At 66.4% G+C, this 19,509-nt stretch overlaps 1 protein-coding gene across 5 annotated transcripts in view; it reads right to left on the reverse strand.

Moving 5' to 3' along the window:
- The window catches only part of KIF1A (kinesin family member 1A), a 101,702-nt gene that overhangs the window by 22,174 nt on the left and 60,019 nt on the right, over positions 1 to 19,509 (reverse strand). For 4 of the 5 annotated variants that reach the window (XM_047846560.1, XM_047846559.1, XM_047846561.1 and 1 more), the window contains 16 exons: positions 19,070 to 19,153; positions 17,988 to 18,168; positions 17,792 to 17,864; positions 17,534 to 17,627; positions 16,385 to 16,533; positions 15,957 to 16,135; positions 14,179 to 14,316; positions 6,867 to 6,985; positions 4,682 to 4,767; positions 3,740 to 3,878; positions 3,392 to 3,563; positions 3,169 to 3,259; positions 1,667 to 1,785; positions 579 to 634; positions 310 to 418; positions 51 to 117 (listed from right to left, as the gene is read on the reverse strand). In XM_047846560.1, coding sequence (XP_047702516.1) covers positions 51 to 117; positions 310 to 418; positions 579 to 634; positions 1,667 to 1,785; positions 3,169 to 3,259; positions 3,392 to 3,563; positions 3,740 to 3,878; positions 4,682 to 4,767; positions 6,867 to 6,985; positions 14,179 to 14,316; positions 15,957 to 16,135; positions 16,385 to 16,533; positions 17,534 to 17,627; positions 17,792 to 17,864; positions 17,988 to 18,168; positions 19,070 to 19,153 — 1,856 coding nt within the window. Of the gene's footprint in view, positions 1 to 50; positions 118 to 309; positions 419 to 578; positions 635 to 1,666; positions 1,786 to 3,168; positions 3,260 to 3,391; positions 3,564 to 3,739; positions 3,879 to 4,681; positions 4,768 to 6,866; positions 6,986 to 13,277; positions 13,521 to 14,178; positions 14,317 to 15,956; positions 16,136 to 16,384; positions 16,534 to 17,533; positions 17,628 to 17,791; positions 17,865 to 17,987; positions 18,169 to 19,069; positions 19,154 to 19,509 lie in introns of all 5 variants that reach the window. The other variant, XM_047846564.1, reaches the window with a different exon arrangement.

Raw genomic sequence — 19,509 nt, forward strand, 5'->3', positions numbered from 1 at the left:
TGGGGCGGGGCAGGGACACGAGGCGGGCAGGGCCGGGGAGCGCTCCGCACCTGGTGGAGCAGGAAGGTCCCCATGCACGGCATCCCGCCGCGGTGGTCCACCACCGCAGGAATGTAACTAGAAGAGAGAGATGCGTGAGGCAAGGCCCCGCCCCACAGACACACGCAGCCCCCGCCCGAGGAGCCGAAGGGCCATGGCAGGGAAAGCAACCCCGCCTTCTGGCAGAGGTGAGGCGGTCCGGCCCGGAGCCCAGAGTGCCCCCGTGCACCACCTGGAGCCCTGCCGACCCCGGCAGGCGCTGGGACTCACTCGCCGTTGGCCTCCAGCTCACAGATCTCGAAGTAGACCAGCACGTCATACTTGCAGTGACAGGGCCCCGGGCAGGGCCGCGCGAGGGTGCTGAGCTTGGTGGCAGGCACTGGGGGAGGACGGGAGAGAGAGAGGCAGCCACTGATGGGAGACCTGACCTGCCACGTCCTGGGGGCGCACTCAGGAAGGAGGCCCGGGGCGGGGAACGCGTCCAGGGTAGCGTGGGCACCTCCCTCCCCCGGGGGTGGACTCAGGAGGGCTCCGTCTACCTGGCTTGGACAGCGGCATGACCCTCGGGAAATGGCGGCGTGAGGGCCTCAGGGGGCTGTGGAGGAAGAAGAGCCTCTGTGAGGCGGCTGCAGGTGGCGTCTCTGGGACCCTCCGGCTGGAGAGGGAGCCAAGGGCAGGAGGCTGACAGAGGGCGGTCACGGCACGGTCCGCTCCAAGCTTCCGCCTGACCCCTGCCTCCCAGGGCCTAGGAAAGGCCCCGGGCTCAGGCCCTCCAGCAGCCTGGATGGGGAAGGAGGGCCCCTGGGGACCCCAGACCTTGCCTGGGTGGCCCCACGAGTCCAGGAGAACGGGGCGAGAATGCTGGTTCTCCATCCAGGGGCCTCCAGGACAGAGCCTCCCCTGGCCCTCCCGAGGACAGACGAGGCTCCTGGGGCCACCCCCCCGGAACCAGTACCTCTCATGGCTTTTCTCTTCCTCTACCACCCGGGACGCCCCACTTAGCTCCGGGTCCCCCAGGACAGCTGAGAGGGGGGCAGAGGTGGCCAGAGGCTCGCATACCACAGAAGCCATGTGCCGTTCTCCCTGCGCCCAGGTGGGGGGGTGGGGACCACAGAAGGGACACCCTGGCCTACCCTCAGAGTCCCCCAGAGGTCACGTGGAATGAGGGAGACGGAAAGATATTCCCTCACTCAGTCTGGGGGCCAAGGACTCCGGGGGAAGGGACAGCTGGGCGGTGGAGTGGTGAGCAGGCAGCAGGAGCCGTCTCCCCGTGGGCCACCCAGGCTGTCCTCCCGCCCAACGCCCGCTTCCCCGGCCTGGGGACATGGCCCATGCCCGCAGGGGTCTGGGCCCAGACGGCAGTACTCTTTAAGAAACTTGCTTTAAGAAACATCCCTGAAGGGATGTCTCTGACTTGCTCTGGGTCCCGCTGACCTTGGGTAACCAGCCGCCCCATCATCAGGGAAAATGGGCATCTGAGGCCCATGGGTCCTGTAGCCGCCCTACCAGGCCTGTCTGGGGCAAGGCCGGCTTCGCTGGCTGGGAGGTGGAGAGGGCCCACGCCCTGCGGGGGCTGGATGAGGTCTGGGAAGGGGGCGCCTAGCCCCCCCAACGCAGGGCTGCTGACCTGAGCACGTCCTTGCAGAGCGGGGGGAACGGGTGCTGCTGGTAATGGCCGAAGACCTCGAACACGATGGGCTGGCTCTTAATGTACTCGATGAAGGACTTGGTCACCTCCACTGCGATCTGGTGGACGAGGAGAGCAGGCAGGAGGCCGTAGCCACGCCACAGTCAAGAGAGGGAAGGAAGGTTGCAGAGGTAAGCGCTCAGCCTCTGCGGAGAACCAGACTGGACACCGCGGCTGGGCCCGACCTCTGCCCACGAAGGGGCGACACTCCTCACCTGGTCCTTCCTGCCCCGCCTCCCCTCCCATCACACCCCCGAAGGCCGGACCCCCGAGAGTGCCCTTTCAGAACACCGGGCTGGCAAGGGGACGAAGGTCTGTGGCCCGGCCTGAGGCTTCCTGGGCCCTCGCCCACTCCCTGAGAGTTATGTGCCCCCCTCCCCCAATTCCTATGTTGCAGCCTGAATGCCCAGGACCCGTGGCTGGACATAGACTCTTCAGAGAGATAATCCCCAGTTCGAATGAGGGCATCAGGGCGGCCCTAATCCGGTATGCCTGTCCTCATGAAAAGCGGAAATGAGGACACAAAGACAGGCCCGGAGGGAGGGCTGTGTGAGAACACAGACAGAAGACCGCATCTATCCGCCCAGGAGAGGCCCGGCACGGAGTCCCCCTCACGGTCACTGAAGGAATGACCCGACCCACACTTGCATCTCGGGCTTCCGGCCTCCAAGGCCGAGAGGCAGGAACTTGGTTGTCAAGGCCGCCAGGGCGCGGGCTTTGCTCCGGAGCCCAGGAACGGAGGCTGCACACCCTCACCCCTGGCCCGGCCTCCCTGGCCGAGAAATCACTAGCTCCCTGCTGCCTGAGCGTCAGCACAGGCCGGTCCGTGGGGCCCTTCTGAGTGCGGGGCCTGTGACTGCTTGGGCCACACAGCTCGCACCCACAGGCCGCACCGCTCAGGGTCAAATCCACGCTCCTCGGCGGGCACCCGAGGCCTTGCCCCCCGGCGGCACTCATCATGGCCAAGTGGAGCGCATCTCCCCCTGCCACCCGGCTGGCTGGCCACATTCTCCTGCCTCACGGAGCCACTCCAGTCCGAGTCCCGCTCTTCCCCCAGCCAAGCTTGGGATGTGCCCCACCTGCAGCTTCCCTGACCTCTCCGATGCCCTCTGTGCGCCCTGCCTCTCTCTCTTCTTCCCCGGCAGCAGGCCGGCACCACATGGGGCACCCCGGACTCCTTGTGCTCCTATCTGCCCCCCGGCTTGCCCCTACCCCCAGGTAGCAGCCCACCGAGGCCTCGACTGTCTAGCAGCAGGCTCCACGGCCCTGCCTGGCACCAGAGGCCCCGTGCCCTCACACCCGGGCACCGCCAGCTCACGGCTGGGGCTCAGGACAGGGAGACGGTATGACGGAGAGTGACCACAGCTCGGCTCAGCTCTGGGGAGGCCCCGCAAAGCCAGAGACCCGGGAGGGGGGCAGAGGCGGGGGCGCTCAGGACGTACGTTCTGGACGTGGTAGAAGCCCAGCGGGGGGCCCCTCCCCGTGTTCTTGAGGGGCTCCGTGGAGAAGGCCTCGTCGTGGCGATGGATGAAGCTGCAGAGTTAAAGGAGATGCTCGGCGGGGTGCAGGAGACGGGACGGGGACCCATTCCCGGGGATTGGCGGGGGTCACTGGGGTGCTAGGCGCCCGCCCTGGTCCCCAGCCAGCAGGGGGCACGGGGCTCACTTGAACTGGCAGAAGATGTCTGCGTATTCAGCAGAGATGCTGGACGCCTGCAGGACTGTCACACGGAAGGTGAAGGTGCTGCCCAAGCGCAGGTGGTCCAGGGCGGCGTCCAGGGGCCCGTCCAGGGTGGCTTTCTCAGGGCTGTCTAGGAGGAGGCCTTCTGGAGGCATGGCTGCAGGGGGCCAAGGGCACAGCAACGTGGCAGCACCCCAGAGGCCTGGAGCCCAGCGTCAGGCGGGGAGCCCATGCGGTGTCCTCTCGTGGGAAGGTCTCACAGCCTCCCCGGCCACAGCGGGGGGGGGGCCGTGTCCCAGAGCCCCAGGCCCCGGGGCAGGTGCGGCAACCTACCTGAGCAGGTGTTGTTGTTGACCTCATCGGCCGAGGGCCCTGCCTCCGCACCCTGGCCCTGACCTTCCACGATGCGCAGCTCCTCCTGCGAGGTCCCGGAGCGGGACATCCCCACCACGGGGCAGGACTCGGACTGGAACTGAGTGGGTTGGGGGCCAGAGTCAGGGGGAGCCGGCTCCAGGTGAGGCCACTGTGGCCCACTGAGGGCCCCGGAGTCGGGTCAGGGCCTTTGTGGACCCGCGTTGCAGACCTGCCCCCGCCTAGACGGGCGCCCACCTCCCTCGGCCTCTCCTAGGCTGCGGTGGCCTGTGTTGGCTGCAGTGGGAAAGCGGGGGAGCAGTTCAGGCGGGGTGACGGGTGGCCAGGTGGGGGCAGGTTAGGAAAGAGCCAAAGAAGGAGAAGGAAGGAGCCTCCTGGCCTGTGAGCTAAGCCCGGTCTGGGGCCCTGAGCAGGACCCTCCCCCTCCTGCACCCAGGTGGAAAGGACCCTCCCCCTCCTGCACCTTTCCTCTGAGGGAGGACTGGGCGGGGGGCAGCCCGGCACCCGATGTCGAGACAGTGAGGAGGGGCCCTCTAGCTCTCAGTGGGATATTGGCGGAGAGCAAAGATGCTGGTGGAAACAGCATCCAGGAGAGCAAGCCCGAGGAGGGGACAAGGGGGGTGGGGCGGAGGCATCTCGGCGTCTGGGGGTGCACACCTGCTCTGTGTCCCGGCCCGCAGCTGAGGCCCAGGCAGGGAAAGCAGATACAGACCCCGGAGAGGCCGTGGCGAGGACAGAGACAGACCCAGTGGGTCAGGGCAAGTCAGACAGTGAGAGACAGGGGGACATGCCACGAGGCCTGGGGCTTGGAAGGAGAGGAAGGAACACAGGAGGCCCCGGGGCCCGCTGCACAGCTGCCCCCGGCGTTCGTGCTGGGCAGCCGGGCCAAACCCTTCACGGCACCTTTTCGAAATGCTGGTCGTCAAAGGAGATTTTGGCGGTTCCTGACTGTCGGACGCCAGAGCCGTAATCGGGGGCCTCTTCATCAGCTGAAATGGGGACAGAGCAGACAGTCGGGGCCCAGCTTGTCCCCCAGGGGGAAGTGGCAGGGCCAGGCGGGGTCGCCAGGTGGGGGGAAGGCACAGGAGCCGGAACAGACTCTGGCCCACACGGGGGGATCCCCAGTGCCGCCCACCGCAGCCCCAGAACAAGGAGGACGCGTCCCAGGCACACCGGTCACCCGCCTGTGCTGTCCTAGGACCCAGGCGGGGCCACATCCTCAGCACAGCCTCCTCTGATGGGGCCACAGCTCCGTGTTTTCAGAACCAGCCTTATGACCACCTCCTGTCTCCCTGAGTCCTGGCCACCCCCACCCTCCCCCAGACTCTGCTGCACCAGCAGAGCCGTACCGGGCAAGACCCCTCCGTGGGGTCCTCCTGATCTCGACTCCACCGTCATCCACCCAGACCCCAGGCAGCCCCCGCTCAGCTCCCACGCCTGCTCCCCACACGCCCCCCACTTGCCGTCCTTCATGGCGTCCTGTGCCTTCCCACTGTTTCCCAAGGGACACCCCCAGACCTGGCTTCCGTCAGCCTCCCCAACCCCAAATCCAGCCACCCCCCTGGGAGGCCTCCCAGATAATCCAGGGGCCCTGACCTCCTCTTCTGGGGCCCCCAGGGGGGCGGGGCAAAACCCTGCCGTGCTCTCTACCCCAGCTGCCCGAGGGCCCGGGGCCGGCCCCTCCACTCGGTGCTGAGGGGTCCTGCAAGCTGACGCTTGCAGGACAGGTGTGACTTCTGTGACCACCGGAGCTTTTCCAACTGGCACCTTCTCCATTGTAGCCACTAGACAGGGAATGTCAGGTGTGGCCCAAATACACACAGCGTCCGCCTATAAAGCAGGCCACTCTGTGGGACCAGCTGCATCGGGGCTCCCGCTGGTCACAAAGGGCCAAGGGCTCAGGGGGACAGAGCCCCTCCAAGATGACAGGGACAGGGTCCCCCTTGAGGAATGGCTGTGGCACTAGACGTCCCTAGAATCCCCGTCCTCTGTCCTTTCCCCTATTCAGGGTCCCCGGTGGATCTCGGCACCACAGTGACATGACTGGGAAGCGCTGTAAAGAGTATCTGGAAATTACAGGCTAGTGAGAATTTGACAAAAGAATCCTAAAGGTGTAACCAAAACCGCCTGAAGTGGCTCCAAGTGGGGTGGGGTGACTCGAGACCCTTTCAGTGGCTGGAGCATTCTGGAGCAGCCCAGCCCCACCTAGTCTGGGAGTTGCTCAGCGTTTCTGCATATTTTCTGCTTCATCATCTCCCCAGGCTGCGCAGGCTGCCAAGGCAGTGGGAGGAGACAGAAGGAGGCCACGGTGGAGGGGCTGGGGGCCCGAGGGCAGAGAAGGGAGCAACGGCCATTAGAGCACGAACACTAGGCCCTCTCTGGCCTGCAGCTTTCTGGTGGCTAAGCATGCCCACATCTGTGTTCTGGAACAATCTTTCGACACTCCTATTGGGTAGGGAGCTTCAAACGGGATGCCATTTACAGGGAAGCAAACCCAGACTCAAAGGCATTCTGTGGCTCTCCTGTCCCGGGACCCCGGCCGGGGGGGTGAGGGGAGGGCTCAGCGGCAAGAGGGTGTCCACCTCTGCAGGCCCACAGTGAGGGGGGGTGTGCACACCCTCTGGGGAGAAAGGCCAGCTCCAGGGAGGCCACGGGGCCCGCAAGCGGGGCACACCGGGGAGTCTGGAGAGAGGCTCTGAGGGCTGTCGTGGCCCCGGTCCGGGCTGCAGTCTGCACGCCTGTGCTGGGCTCAGAGACCGCCGGGGAGCGGCCGCTCCGCACCAGGCTGGGGTCTGGAGCCGGTCGGTCTCTGGGTCCACCTGGGGCTGTCTAATGGGAGGGAGGAGGGCCCCCGAACCGGAGCGGGTTCGGACAGCCCTGGGCTCGGCCCGCACAGTCTCCTAGGACCCCGGCCGACCTGACCCGGGAGCGTCTGGAAGGCCGGAGCGCAGAGCTGGGTGGCAGAGGCTTCTCCTGGAGCCAGCAGCCCGTGTGCCGGCCGGGAGCCGGAGACACAGAGGCGGCCGGTGGCGCTCCGGCCACTGCGTGGTGCCCACGGGGCCCTCCGCCCGGGCCGCCCCACACGCACCTGAAGTGGCCTGGACGGCCACGCGGAGGAAGCCCTTCACCTCTCCCTTCTCGCTGACGACGGCCACGCGGTGCACCAGGGGCACGGGGTACAGCAGGTTGCTCAGGTACACGAAGGCCCTGGGGGAAGCAGAGGCCAGAGGTCAGGGCCTCTCCGGCGTGCGCGCGGAGCGGCGCTGGCGGCAGCACGGCCCGGGCTCACGACACAACACTGCAAAGCAGAGCGAGGCGCAAGGCAGCCAGGGCAGCGAGCAGGCGGGACGGACACAGGGCTGTGCTGGGCGGGGGCGGGGGGGGGGGGGTCCACGGGCCGCGGAGGACACAGGAGGAGGAGGGCGTGCGCAGGGCGGGCAGAGAGGAAGCGCGGAGCGGGGCTGGCACGGGGCGGAGCCCGCGGGGCCATACCCGCTATCAGAGCTGAGGAGGGAGGTTTCAGCCTGCTTCAAGGAGGAGGAGGACCTGGGGACCCGGCCACGCCGAGCTAGGACCTCACACTGGCACTGATGCCCGGCATCCCCCTGCCTCCCGCCTCTTTCCCAGTGACCCCTGACCTCGGGGCCCCACAGAGGGCTCCTAAGGTGGAACACAACTCTCGGTTCCTTCTCGGACCCTTCGGGGAACATGGCGGGTGGGAGCGCACAGTGGCAGCCGACGGGGCAGCACCCCCGGCCCACAGGGCACCGCCACCCGCAGGCCGCCCAGAGCCCTTCACATCCCGAGCGGCTCTGCCGCGCAGCCAGCGAGTGGCAGGCCAGGCCGGCGAGGGGCCACGTCACCCAGGTGTCCACCGAATTCCCGGAGCTGGCCAATGCGCAGAGGTCGCACGGGCCGCCCGGACAGAGAGGACTCTGGGAAACCCATGCCACGCAGCTAGGTGTGCAGGCTGACGCGGAGCAAAATTCCTCCCTGGTCGGGGGCACCCGTCCCGAGGGGACACCTGACACAGGGAAGGCGGCCCACGTGGCCCATCTGGTGAGAACCCGCAGCTCCGCTCACACATCGGCGCAGGACCTGCCTCCCGCCCGGCCCTCCCCTTCCCTCCCGGCATGACCGGCATTGGGCCCAGCTCGGAGGTGCAGATTTCGATAGCCCCGGGCTTCCAGGGGGGATCTTGGGGCAGTGGGGGATCCCAGGGGAGGGGGAGAGCTTGGGCCAGGATGGGCAGGAGGTGTGGGGGAGCAGGTGTAGAGATGGGGCAAGGGAGTCCCAGGGCTTCAGCCGGGGAGAACACAGTGGGGACAGAAGTGAGAGCAATAGGGGAAGTGGGGGAGGGAGGGAGGGGAGGGAAGGTCACAGTCTGAAGGCCATGTGGGTGCTGGCACCCAGATGCACGGCCCAGGGCTGAGCTGGGAGGAGGAGGAGGGGGAGGAGGAGGAGGAGAGGTATCACCACATCCCCGACCCCTCTTAGCTTGCTTAGAGATCAGACACCACCCAGGCTGAGCCCCTTGGTCTCGCCCCACGCCTCATTTTCTGGAGGAGCCCCTGTGACCACGGGCGTGGGGAAGGGCTGTGCCCCAGGGGCCTGATTCCAGACCCCGGAGCCCCTCTCTTGTGTGGGCTCCAGATCTTGTCCCCCCCCACTCCTGCCGGACCTCTGCCTACAGAAGGTTAGAAACCTGAGCAGCGTCCTGGCTCTGCTCTCAAATGCGTCAGCTCTCCCTCAAACGTAGAGGTCCTCTGCGGAGGACCTGTCACCCAGCTGCTTCCCCCTCGGCCCCCACAGCAGCCAGACGGGGCCTGGGGTTCTGACCAGACTCGCACACACCCTCGATGCCAGCCAAGCTCCCGCCTCACCGTTAGCCCTACCGCCCAGCCACCCCCTCGGTCCCGGGGCAACCCCGGTGCTCTCCGCTCCCTTCACAAGTGAGGCCTGTCCTCCTCTCTGTTCCCAGCCCCCATGTCACATATCTCCTCAGAGCCATCTGTCCCAACCTGCAGGGGGGGCGGTCTCTGCCAAGTGTCTCTTGCTCCCTGGGCACCCCCCAGGCCAAGACAGGCACCAGCTGGAGGAGAGGGCTCACTGCCTCCCAGGGCCCGGACGTCCCGCTGGGGCAGGGGAAGCCCCTGATGGCTTTGTGGAGCCCTTCCCTTCGTCAGCAAGGTGCCCTCTCTGAGAATGCCCCAGGGGAGGGCTGTCCCAGGAGAACTCATCACTGAAAAGCATTTGTGTTGAGGACGGTGCAGGTAGGTCTGCCTGGCTGCGACAGGGGTGGGGGCTCTCCTGCCCCTGGCCACCCAGCAAGACGAGGCACGGAAGCTGTCGGCAAAAGCCAGCCATGGCCCTGGTCACAAAAGGAAACCGAGACTCAGAGAGCAGAAGCCCCTTGCTTCTGACAGGGTCTGGCCGGGGCTGGCTGGTGAGCCTCTCGCAGCACTCACTTCCGGACAGGGACAGTGCTGGGCTGCCCTCCCTGGGCCCCCGGAATCCTGGCCAAGGGCCTTTGCTTGAATTTGAGGGTGTGTGAAGGGGGCGGCCACGAAAAAAAGCAAAGCCTTGAGGTCCAGAGGGGGAAGCAGAGGGAGCCCGGAACTCAGGCTGCGGGAACATGTCCCGACCCTGCTCTGCCCCCTTGACTGGGCCCCCGTCTGGCCAGCCCACCACTCTGGACACAGCTAAGGGGACCAAGCAGGACAGCCCCCAGCTGCAGGGCCCTCAAGTCAGCCCCCACCCCATCTCCCAGCGCAGGGCCCACTGCAGAAAGCCCCGTGCTGGGAGGCAGAGAGGAGGCCCCCAGGGGCCCTGGGCACAGACGCGGGGGCCGCAGCCTGCCCACCCCCATCGATACTTGCCAAGGAACCAACGGGAGGGCCCTCAGAAGCGGAGGAGCACCTCCCACCGCGGGCCTGTGAGGGCACAGTGCCCGGCACCAGGGTCCTCAGCCACCATAGCCTCCGGGAAGGAGAGCTGAAGGCTGTTCCCACCCAGGCCACTTCAAAGCCAGGAGTGCCTTCCTAGAAGGCTCTGGGGACCATTCCACGGGGGCTGGCTCTGGGCTCCGGGGCCACCCAGAGTGCCGCTCACAGCACCCCAGAGGTGATCCCTACCCCCTTCTGAGCTCTCAGGGTCTGTGCCTGTAGCATCGTGCAGATTTGAGGTTTCCCACGCGCCGGCTGGGGCTGGGCCTCTCGTGTGCCCGAGGCCACAATCACCCCGTTGGTGGGTGGAAAAGTCGTGAAGCCATCCTGGGAGCCGTGCCTCCGAGCTCACGAGGGGCCAGCACTGACACAGCGGTGCCTCCACGGCCCCGGGCAGCACGTGGGTCCTCCTCACCCACGACGCGTCTCAGTTCAAGCACCTGCACCTTCCTCGCCTTAGAGCTGTCGGTACCCATCTCCCAGACCCAAAACTGAGGCACGAAGACAGAGGCGGAAGTGCCTCGGGCTGGGAGCTAAGGCCCCAGCTGGGGTTTAAACCCACAGGCTGGCTCCTAGCCCTACTGGGTAGACACCACCGTCCCGCTCACCAGCTCGATCGGTTAATTAAGTAGATCAACTTAGCATTTCCTGTCGGGGGCGAAAAAACATCCAAACACCCGTGGCATCAAAAACTGCCATTTCCAACTTCAAGCCATTAGACAAATGCAGCCTCGATGTGCTCCCCGGAGGCGGGGCTGCCCAGGGGTGGGGGCCTCGAGGTGCCCCCTGGTTGGAGGTGCAGGGCCACACAATGAGGTCGGCCGCGGGGGTCCACGGCCACCCCTCTGCCCCTCTCTGAGCTTCGTAACCCAGCAGTGGCTAAAGCACATGCACACAGTCCCCTGGGGCACCCAGCTGGGACGCTCCCAGAAGGCAAAAGAGCGCACGGTGCCGGCCGCTGGGCCCTCTCTCCTTCCTGCCGCCCCTAATCCCCGAGACCTAATCTTGACATGGTGATGGGCACGTCCGGCCAGAAGGGACCCCTGGGGCCCAGCAGCCACCACCTAGTGGCGGCACAGCCTGGAAGGTCTCCACAAGCCAGGGCTGGAAGAGCCCACGGCCCAGGCAGAGCCCACCCTGGCCGACAGAACCCCGGACGTGAGGGAATAGGACCCCGGTACAGACGCCGGCCTCCCCTCCACAGCCCTACACGCACCAGACGGCCCGACATCAGCGTCCGTCAGCAAAGGGGCCAGAACAGCCTCAGCACCGCCCGGCGGGCCCCGCCAGCCACGGTGCGCCGGCTGCACAGAGGGGCTCACGGCCTTGCTGGCCCGGGACACGGAGGGCCCCCAGCTGGGAGCCGAGGTACTGGCCGTGCCCCCCCAGGTGACACCATGCGGACGCACAGCAAGTCAGCATCCTCCCACGCAGAGCCTGGAACACTCCCCTCGGGCGGTCCCGCCTCACGCCGCCCCTGCCACCCGTCCCCGGGCCCGCCATCCCTGGCTGCCAGCCCCTCGCCCTCCTCTCTGGGGCTCCCTGCCCATCCAGCTACTGAAAGCGACGTTCCGGGCAGGGAGCATTCTTGGGGGAGGGGGGAACCAGAGCCCCCGGGGCCACTTTTGCTGCCTGGGTCAGCCCGTCCCACCTCCCTCCTTCACCTCGCACCCCAGACCACCAGAGGGAGAGGCCACTGGGGGGCTAACCCTGGCCGTGGGTGAGGAGCCCCCCAGGCTGGGGGGGGGGGCCCGTCCACAGGGGTGAGGGCACCTTGAAGCAGGCTGAAACCCGCCCGGAGAGAGAGGAGACGGCAGAGCGGCAGAGCCAGGGCTGAGTGCGGCGGGAGGGGAGGAGGCAGGGCTAAAACCACGAGGTTGGTGAGGTGCAGAGACGCATGCTGGGGCCAGGAAAGCCTTTCCAAAGGGAGACAAGAGTGGGTGCCCCAATTCTGCTTAAGCTTTGGAGAGAGAGAGCCAGCAGCTACCAGAAGGGTAAAAGGAAACCAAAGATGGGGTCCTTCTCAGGGCCTGGGCCTGCACAGCTGCTGCGCGGGAGAAGCCAATTCTTGCCACACCAAAAAGATCGGGACATTTCCAGATGAAGCCCTACACAGACCGCCCGCCGTAGGGGGGGCTGGCCTCTCGCTGACGACTTGGTTTGATTTGGTTGTTTGGTAACATCTCAGATCCACAGAAGGGGGAAAGTGTCGGAAGGACCCAGCTCTTTCTGGCTGAGACTGCAGAGCTCACACCCCGTTTCTCCCGGTGCCCTCGCTCCCCTGCGCCCTGAGCCCACGCCTACCTGACGCCGGAGCCGCCCAGGGCTTTCTAGAGGCCTGCGTGGAGCCGGCCCCGGGGCTACACCCCACTCTCAGCGGAGCGGGAGGCCCAGACCCAGGGCATCTCGGAGGGCGAGAGCCCACGTGTTTATGGAGCAGGCCAGCACGCCACACCCACGGAAAGCTAGTCGAAGGACTCCACGACATGCGCCGTGGGGAGCTGCTTCCTTCCAGGAGAAGCTGGTGGGCCTTCAGTCCCGCGTCTGCGCCCAAGGGCTCCTAGTGTGAACCCGTTATCTGGGGGCCAGCCTCGGCCTTCAGCTTCCAGTACTGGGGCTCCGAGGTCAAAACCTGCAGAAACTCCCATCGGCCTAGCCCACGAAAGCCGTCTCCGACTCAGAAAAGGCTGCTGTTGAAACCCTCTCGTGCTTTTTCTATACGTAAAATCAAAATGAACTGAGTGCCTTACTACAGCAGCTAAGTTTCTAGATCTTTCCTTCCTCTGCTTTGCCTCCATTCCATGGCAGTAAAAAACATGAATGGCAGCTGCATTTGCCCAATCTGCCTGTGGGGTCTGGGCTTCCCCGGGGCCTCCGCTCCACCTCCTGACCTCGGCCTCCCTCTTCCATCCAGAAAGTGTAACAAGCCCTCTCTGCCGAGGGCGCTTCCTCGAGGGCACAGGGCCACGTGTGCCCTCTCTCGCCGTGACAGCCGGGAGGTCAGGAGGAGCGAACCGTCCTTACTCTCAGATGGAGAGAGGCTCGGGGAGAGGCAGGGTCCACCTGGGCCCCGGCTTCAGAGGCAGACCCTCCCCTGCCAGCTCTTCCTCCCCCCCCCCCAACCCCACCCCCTGCCAGGCTGGCCTCCTTCTCCCAGCGGGGAGCTGTTGGTCAATAGCAGGTCAATAGCACCAGGAGGCGGAGGGAAGTGAGGCCGCTGCAGCCAGTGGTGGGTGCACAGACGCAAACCCCCACTCTCCCAAATGCCCCCCAGCGGCCCCGCTCGGGGACTCCTCCCGGGTTCCAGGGCCTGTCTGTAGACACAGCTCCACCACACAGCGCCGGACGGCCGTGCTCCGGGAGCACCACCTCTTCTGACACTGGGGCCCGACTCTCCCTGCTGGGCACACTCCAGGACGGCCAGGAGTCCTCTCGCTCCCTCACACCCTCTGCTCAGGGGTCACGCCCTGACGGCGGTCAAATTGTGCCCGCAGCAGTGCTCCTGCGCAAAAGAGCTGGTTCCTTCCCAGCATGCCGTCCTCGACCTCACCAACCTTCCTACTAAACTGAACAGGGGGGGCCGGTCGTAAAACGGGTCCCGGCCGTCGCACAGCGCGTGCTCCGGAAAGACGTCGTCCTGCAGATCCTCCTCCTCCTCCTCCTCCTCCTCCTCCTCCTCCTCCCCCACGCTCTGCTCCTCGGCAGGCTCGGTGGCGTCGGAGTCGGGGCTCGAGAAGGTGGGGGAGGGGGTGAGAGCAGCCATGCGCTCGCTCATGCATGTGTTGAGAAGAGGGTAGCTGTTGCAGCCAGAGATGACTGAACTGAGGTTAGTGCGACAAGACAGAGAGAAGTTAACACCAGCTACTCGCGGGGACGGACAGGGCGGGGGTGGGGCTTCTGTTTAAAACCAAAACCAAACACACAGACCATCAGGAATGCTGTTTTAAAAGACACGAGAACCAAAAGTGCATCCCGTCCCCAGGCTTGGAAAGAAACCACACGTGTGCTCAGGGGAAGGTCACCGAAAGTTCTGGAAAGTAGCCACTGGCGTGATCCTCGCCAGGTGTGGCTGAGGTCGTGTGAGGACCAGGTCACTCAGCCTGACCAAGCCACACATTCACACGCGGGGACACGTGCAACCCGGCGGCCACAGCCCCGCAGCAGGTGTAGGTGGTGATACTGAGACTCCCTCCCCTCCCCGGTCCCCAAATTACAGGGCCCACTGGTCTGTGGACAGGAGTGGCTGGGGCGGGGTGCCTCGGACCCAGGAAGGACGAGGTCAGGGACGTCAAGGTGGGAAAGGGCCTCTCGATGGCTCCCTCCTCATGTCAGGGCCAGGGCCCAGCCAGGGCGCTCGGCCTTAGGAGGACGCCCACTCCCTGCCCCTACCACCTTCTCTCTCTCTCTCTCTCTCTCTCTCTCTCTCTCAGCCCAGGGAAGGAAGGAGGCGCCCACCTGCCCACCAGCCGGAACCAGGGAAAGCGGTCGTAGAAGGGGTCTCCACCAGTCACCACGTTGTCACAGTCCTCGATGACACTGGAGGGCACCTCCGCGGCCCGGTCGTACATCTCCCGCATCAGGTCCAGGCGCTGCCTGCAGGGGAACAGGGATCACTGTGGGCCTGGGCGAGCGGCCGGCACGGCACACCTCTGCTGCTGGGGACAGCAGGCTCCACCCGGCTCCGGCCGCAGCTCAGCGTCATCCGGGGTTCGGCACGGTTTGCTGACAGGCCCCGCGCGGTCCTCGCAATCTGTCAACCGTGAGCAAGGAGACCTCCAGGCGAGCATGTGCTAAATACTCTCGATGCTGGCCCAGGGACACCACGTGATCTGTGCAGGCAGGATGGGCCGGGAACTGGAGGGGAAACGGAGAGGGCTCCGGCCAGAGCCACGGCGGGGACGCTCGGGGTGGGGGATCCCGTCACAGAGCCCTGAAAGCTCAAGGGAACAGACGGCAAATCGGTGACGGGATACAGAAACATGACACATTTCAAAAAGTATTATCCCCAGGAAAACCACCAAGTTGTGGAAGAATGGGAACGAAATCGTTTCCCGGTAGGGCTCAGCGGCGATAGGAACGGGCTCGTCCCCGCCACAGCGCGGCCCCGGGGAGGGTGGGGGGCCCTGAGCGTGCGCATCTACTCGCATGAATCGTACGAGAGCGCGTGCACCTGTGTGCGCGCGCGTGCGTGCCAGCGTGTGTGTGAGCGTGTGAGCGAGCCATGCGAGAGGAGGTGTGCGGGCGTCTGTGAGTGTGTGAGGGTGTGTGCGGGAGTGTCTGGGTAGGACTGTGTGTTTTTACAGCTTTCCTTCTCTGTATTTTAGGGTGTCGGGACATCTGTGGGGCCTTGCTGGCTGGGCCGGTCAGTTCCTGTAGACAGTGGATAAGTCCTGGGTGAGCCCACCTCTCACAAGGAAACCGAAACCACCCCCCACCCCTGCCACCCACCTGTCTGACTCGCGCCAAGCCAGCACCCCCTGCCTGAAATCACCCTAGAGCCAGGGACTCGGCAGCCAGGGGCAGGCTCTGTGCGCCAAAGCCCTCCAGAGAAATTCAAACCGGACGGTCCCAGCGGTCGGCCCTGCCCTGCCCAGGGCGTGAAGACCCGCACGGAGGCCGCGGACTCGCTTGCTCTGCTCCTGTCTCCCTCCTGTGGCCTGCGCTCCCTCCCGCCCACCCTGGCTCGGCCTACGTGCAGGGGCCTCACGTCTGGGGCACCTCGAGCAGCGCTTGTTCGACTCCCCTTGGACGGCATCGCCTGCGCCTCACTCAGTCCCCTTTCTCAGGTAAGAGCCACACGTGGGGACGAGCACGTGGGGAGGGTGCAGGCGGAACTGGAGGAAAGACGCCTCTCGCAGGACAGCTTCGCCCCCAGCCCAGCCCCCTCAGGCCCTCCCCCGGACCCTCGTCCCTGTCCTCCCCTGGGATCCCTACAGCCCCAGGGCGGAGAGGCTTGCAGCTGCCGAGCTCTTCTGAGGACATGTCCGCCCGGCGTGCCCTGCGGCCCCCCGCCCGCCTTCCTGCAGCACCGTCAACCTCATCCGCCCCTTCCTCCCTGGAAGCGCGGTGCACTTGACCGCTGCATCCGTGGGAGGAGAACGCCGATTCTACGCTAACGCTTTTGCCTTCTGACTGTAAAAGCAGCTCCAGCAGGAGGGAAGCGCAGGGACGCAGGAGCGCCGCGAACCCGCGCCCACCCCTGCCGCCCCCCCCTCGCGGCCTGCCCACCACACCTGAGCTTCTCCAGCGTCCAGTAGTGGGTGGCCCCGTTCTTCTGGTCCTGGACCTCCACGGCCACGATGGTGCGCGGGAAGGGGCGCGTCTCCCGCTCTTTGGCAGCCTCTGGGGGCAGCAGGTCCGGCGGCAGTGGGGAGTACAGCGTGTCCGTGAGGAGGACAAACTGGAACTGGACCTGTGGCGGCAGGAAGCGGCCGCCCGTCAGCCCCCCGGGGGTGTGCGAGCCGGGCCCCACCTCCGGGCTGCACGCCCCACAGGGTTCACCGGAACCTTCCACCGGCAGCCGGAGGGGAAGCTGCACTTGCACCCCGGCTGCTCCCGGAGCAGGGAGGGTGCGCATTCGCCTGGGTCCGTCCCCGGGCCTCCCTCGCTCTGCCCACGGCTGTACGGGGCCCGGGCTGTGGGCGGCGGGGTGGGGGCCCACCTTCTTCTTGAGCTCCACGCTGATGGCATTGGCCTCTTTGAGGAAGATGGCGTTGCCCCACAGCAGGTCCCGCAGAGACGTGAACTGGTACCACTTCCACTTCCGGAAGGCCCACAGCGCCAGCTCACACTCCCTCTCCGTCCACTGGACTGCGGGGACAGGCACGTGCGGTCGTCACGGAAATGCCACCTTACCCCACTCTGGCCCGGGGCCCCCACTTCTGCACTAACTGTCTCGGGCTCTTGGAGGGAAGGAAACCCACAGAAGGATCCGCCCCGGGGGCGGCCTGAAGCCTCCATGTGCCCCAGAGGGGCTGACCAGAACCGGACATTCTGAGAGTCAGAGAAGCCCAGCGGGGCTGGGGGCGGGGGGAGGGAACAGCATTGGGGCCACGTGCTCACAGGACAGGCAAGAGAGCACACTGACCTCCCACCCTGTCCCAGCTCACACACCTTTGTCTACTGTGTCCCCAAGAGAAAGGGAGCAGGGACACCAGGAGGGGCCCGTCCAGGCTCCCAGGCTCCGCCCCTCTCATCCAGGGCTCCTGCCCCGAGGGAAGATGATTCCAGGCAACAGGAGGCCAAGGTCACGTCTACGCAAGGGTGCTGACCAGAGGGGTCAAGCTGGACGCGCATCCTGTGCCTGACTCCACCCCATCTGCCCTGCCTGCGGGCCGCCCTCGTGCCCCACAGCAATGTGAGGTCCTCCCCCTGTCACAGGGGGGCTGCCCAAGCTGATGCTTGGAAAGGGGGTCCTGAGGTGAGGAGCGGTGACCTAGTCCTGGGAAAGAGCACCAGCCTGTGCAGGCAGGACACACGGCAGGGCGGACGAGCAGACACCACACCCTGCCCGCACCGTGCTCCCCACCACCTGGGCCATTCCTGCCATAACCTGCGTGCGCGAGCACACGCCTGTGTGAACACACTGCGCGAGCACACGCCTGCGCTTTCCGGCTGCCGCGCAGCCTCCCCCAAATCCTGCCTCCGTGGGTGCTTCCCGGGGACAAGGAGGCCTCGCTCCCTGAGGGGCGGGCCGGGGACCCCGAGGGCAAAGGTGCCGACCAGGCGCCTGGGGGCTCCTCGTGCCCGAGACCCCACCCAGCCCCGGCCCAGGCGCTGCCCCCCCCCCCCCCCCCCCCGAGCCTCTCACCCTCGTCCTCCGGCTCCTCGTCCTCCTCGTTCGCTTCAGAGAAGCACCTGGAGCCCATCTGCTTCTGCAGGGCCTCCAGCTTGCTCTCGTAGTCCTGGCCACGGAGGGAGGAGTGTGGGCCCACGTGGAGGCCGGGCCCCTTCACGCCCCGCCCCCGGGCCTGACCCCTTCAGGCTCCCCCACCCCCGGCCCGGCCCCTTCATGCACCCCCCTCCCGGCCCCCGCCCAGGCCGGGCCCCGCGGGCGGGCCGCCCTCACCAGCCTCTGCTGCTCCAGCAGGTAGGTGGCCTCCTCTCGCTCACGGCGGTACTGGTCCTCCAGCTCCTGGAGCCTGCGGGAGGGGGAGCGGGAGCGGGCGCCGGTGAGCGGGGGAGTGGGCGCGGCGAGGGGGTGGAAGGGGATGGAGCGCGGCAGGGGAAGAGGGGGCGCGGTGACCCGCAGCCTCGGGCCTCACCTCTGCTCCATCTCCTGCTTCATGTCGATGCCCTGCTTCTCCAGCAGCTCGCGCTGCGCGAAGGCCCAGTCCACGGGCTCAGCGGGCGTCTCTGCGCAGGGCGTGCGCTCGCGCTCCTGCCGTGCCTGCTCGGGGTGGTTGAACCGGAACACGTGGCTCTTCCCCATGATGATGCGGTTTCCTGGGGGACAGAAGCAAGGCCGGCCATCAGGGGGTAGCCCGTGGCCTTGGGGGTGGCCTCAAGGGGTCAGGGCGGGAAGTCGGGAAAAGTGGAGCGCGGGCAGGTCCCCCAGGCTGGCCCGCCCCAGGGAGGGCCACCACGAGCCACCCGGGTCGGCTCCGGACCAGCCAGCCACCTACCCCGTGGCCGGGACCTGACTCTCTCCCCAGACCCACCCCCTCACCACCCCCCCCCCCCCCCCCCCCCCGCCAATATACAGCAGCCAGTGATGTTTGCAAAACAGTCCTGGGGCTTTCTCCAACGTGCGGTCCTGTGCACAGCCCACACGTGTCACCCCCAGGCCAGCCTGGTCTCCTGCCCCCAGGCCCTGGCCCTGGCCACTCCTCCACACCTGTGGGCTGTGTGTGCCCCCACCCCCACCCTGCAGGATGCTGCAGCACGGGCTCACGGGCCCTTCCCCTCAGTACCCGCCTCGATGGAAGCAGGGCAGGGGCCAGGGCCCCCCGTCTGTATGTGCCCAGGGCCAGGGTCCCCCGGTCTGCAGGACCCTCCAGGCAGACACGTCCACCAGGGCTGTAGCACCCACCGTCTTGGACAGTCCTGCCTACAAGGGCTCTTTGGACAGCCTAGTTTCCTTCCGACTTAGGGCCCACGGAGCAGGCTCAGCTCCTCCCACACCAGCCCCTGGGGTGTCCTCCCTAAAGCCTCCCTCAGCTCATCCCCCACCACCTTGGCCAGCCACCCTCATTTAGTCACCCTCACTTGTCCTCCCTGCCCTGGGGCCCAGGTACCAGGAAGGAGACACCGAGCTGAGGCCTATCCTCCTGAGTGCGTGGACCCCAGGCCTAGTCCCGAAACTGCAGGGGAGAAAGAGACACCCGTCTCCGGGCCCTAGCCATACCGGACCGCAGGATGCTGGGCTCCGTGACTTTCTTGCCATTGACGTATGTGTCTGCCCCCTCACAGGGTTCCAAGGTCACCACGGCTACGTGACAGAGATGGGGAGGGCAGAGAGTGAGGGACTGTCATCCCGAGTGGCCATGCCCTCTGTCCGCATGCAGGGCTCGGCTCAACTGGCTACCCAGGTGTGGCCCGCATCGGGCCTCTCTCATCCCTGCTAGCTGCAAAGCCTGATGGCCGCCAGACAATACATCGGGTGGGCCCTGGAGAAGCCAGAGGAGGGCTGCACCCCATACAACAGGTGAGGGTGACGCCCGATGGGGAGGTGCCTCTGCCCCAGTCAGAGAACCAGGTGGGCACGGACGGGAAACAGTGGCTAGTGTGTCCCCAGGGGCCCCAGGGGTCCCAGAGCCCCCTAGAGCTTTGTGCCCATCCCAAAGA

Source organism: Prionailurus viverrinus, unplaced genomic scaffold, assembly GCF_022837055.1.
Source record: "Prionailurus viverrinus isolate Anna unplaced genomic scaffold, UM_Priviv_1.0 scaffold_39, whole genome shotgun sequence".
Lineage (NCBI taxonomy): Eukaryota > Metazoa > Chordata > Mammalia > Carnivora > Felidae > Prionailurus > Prionailurus viverrinus.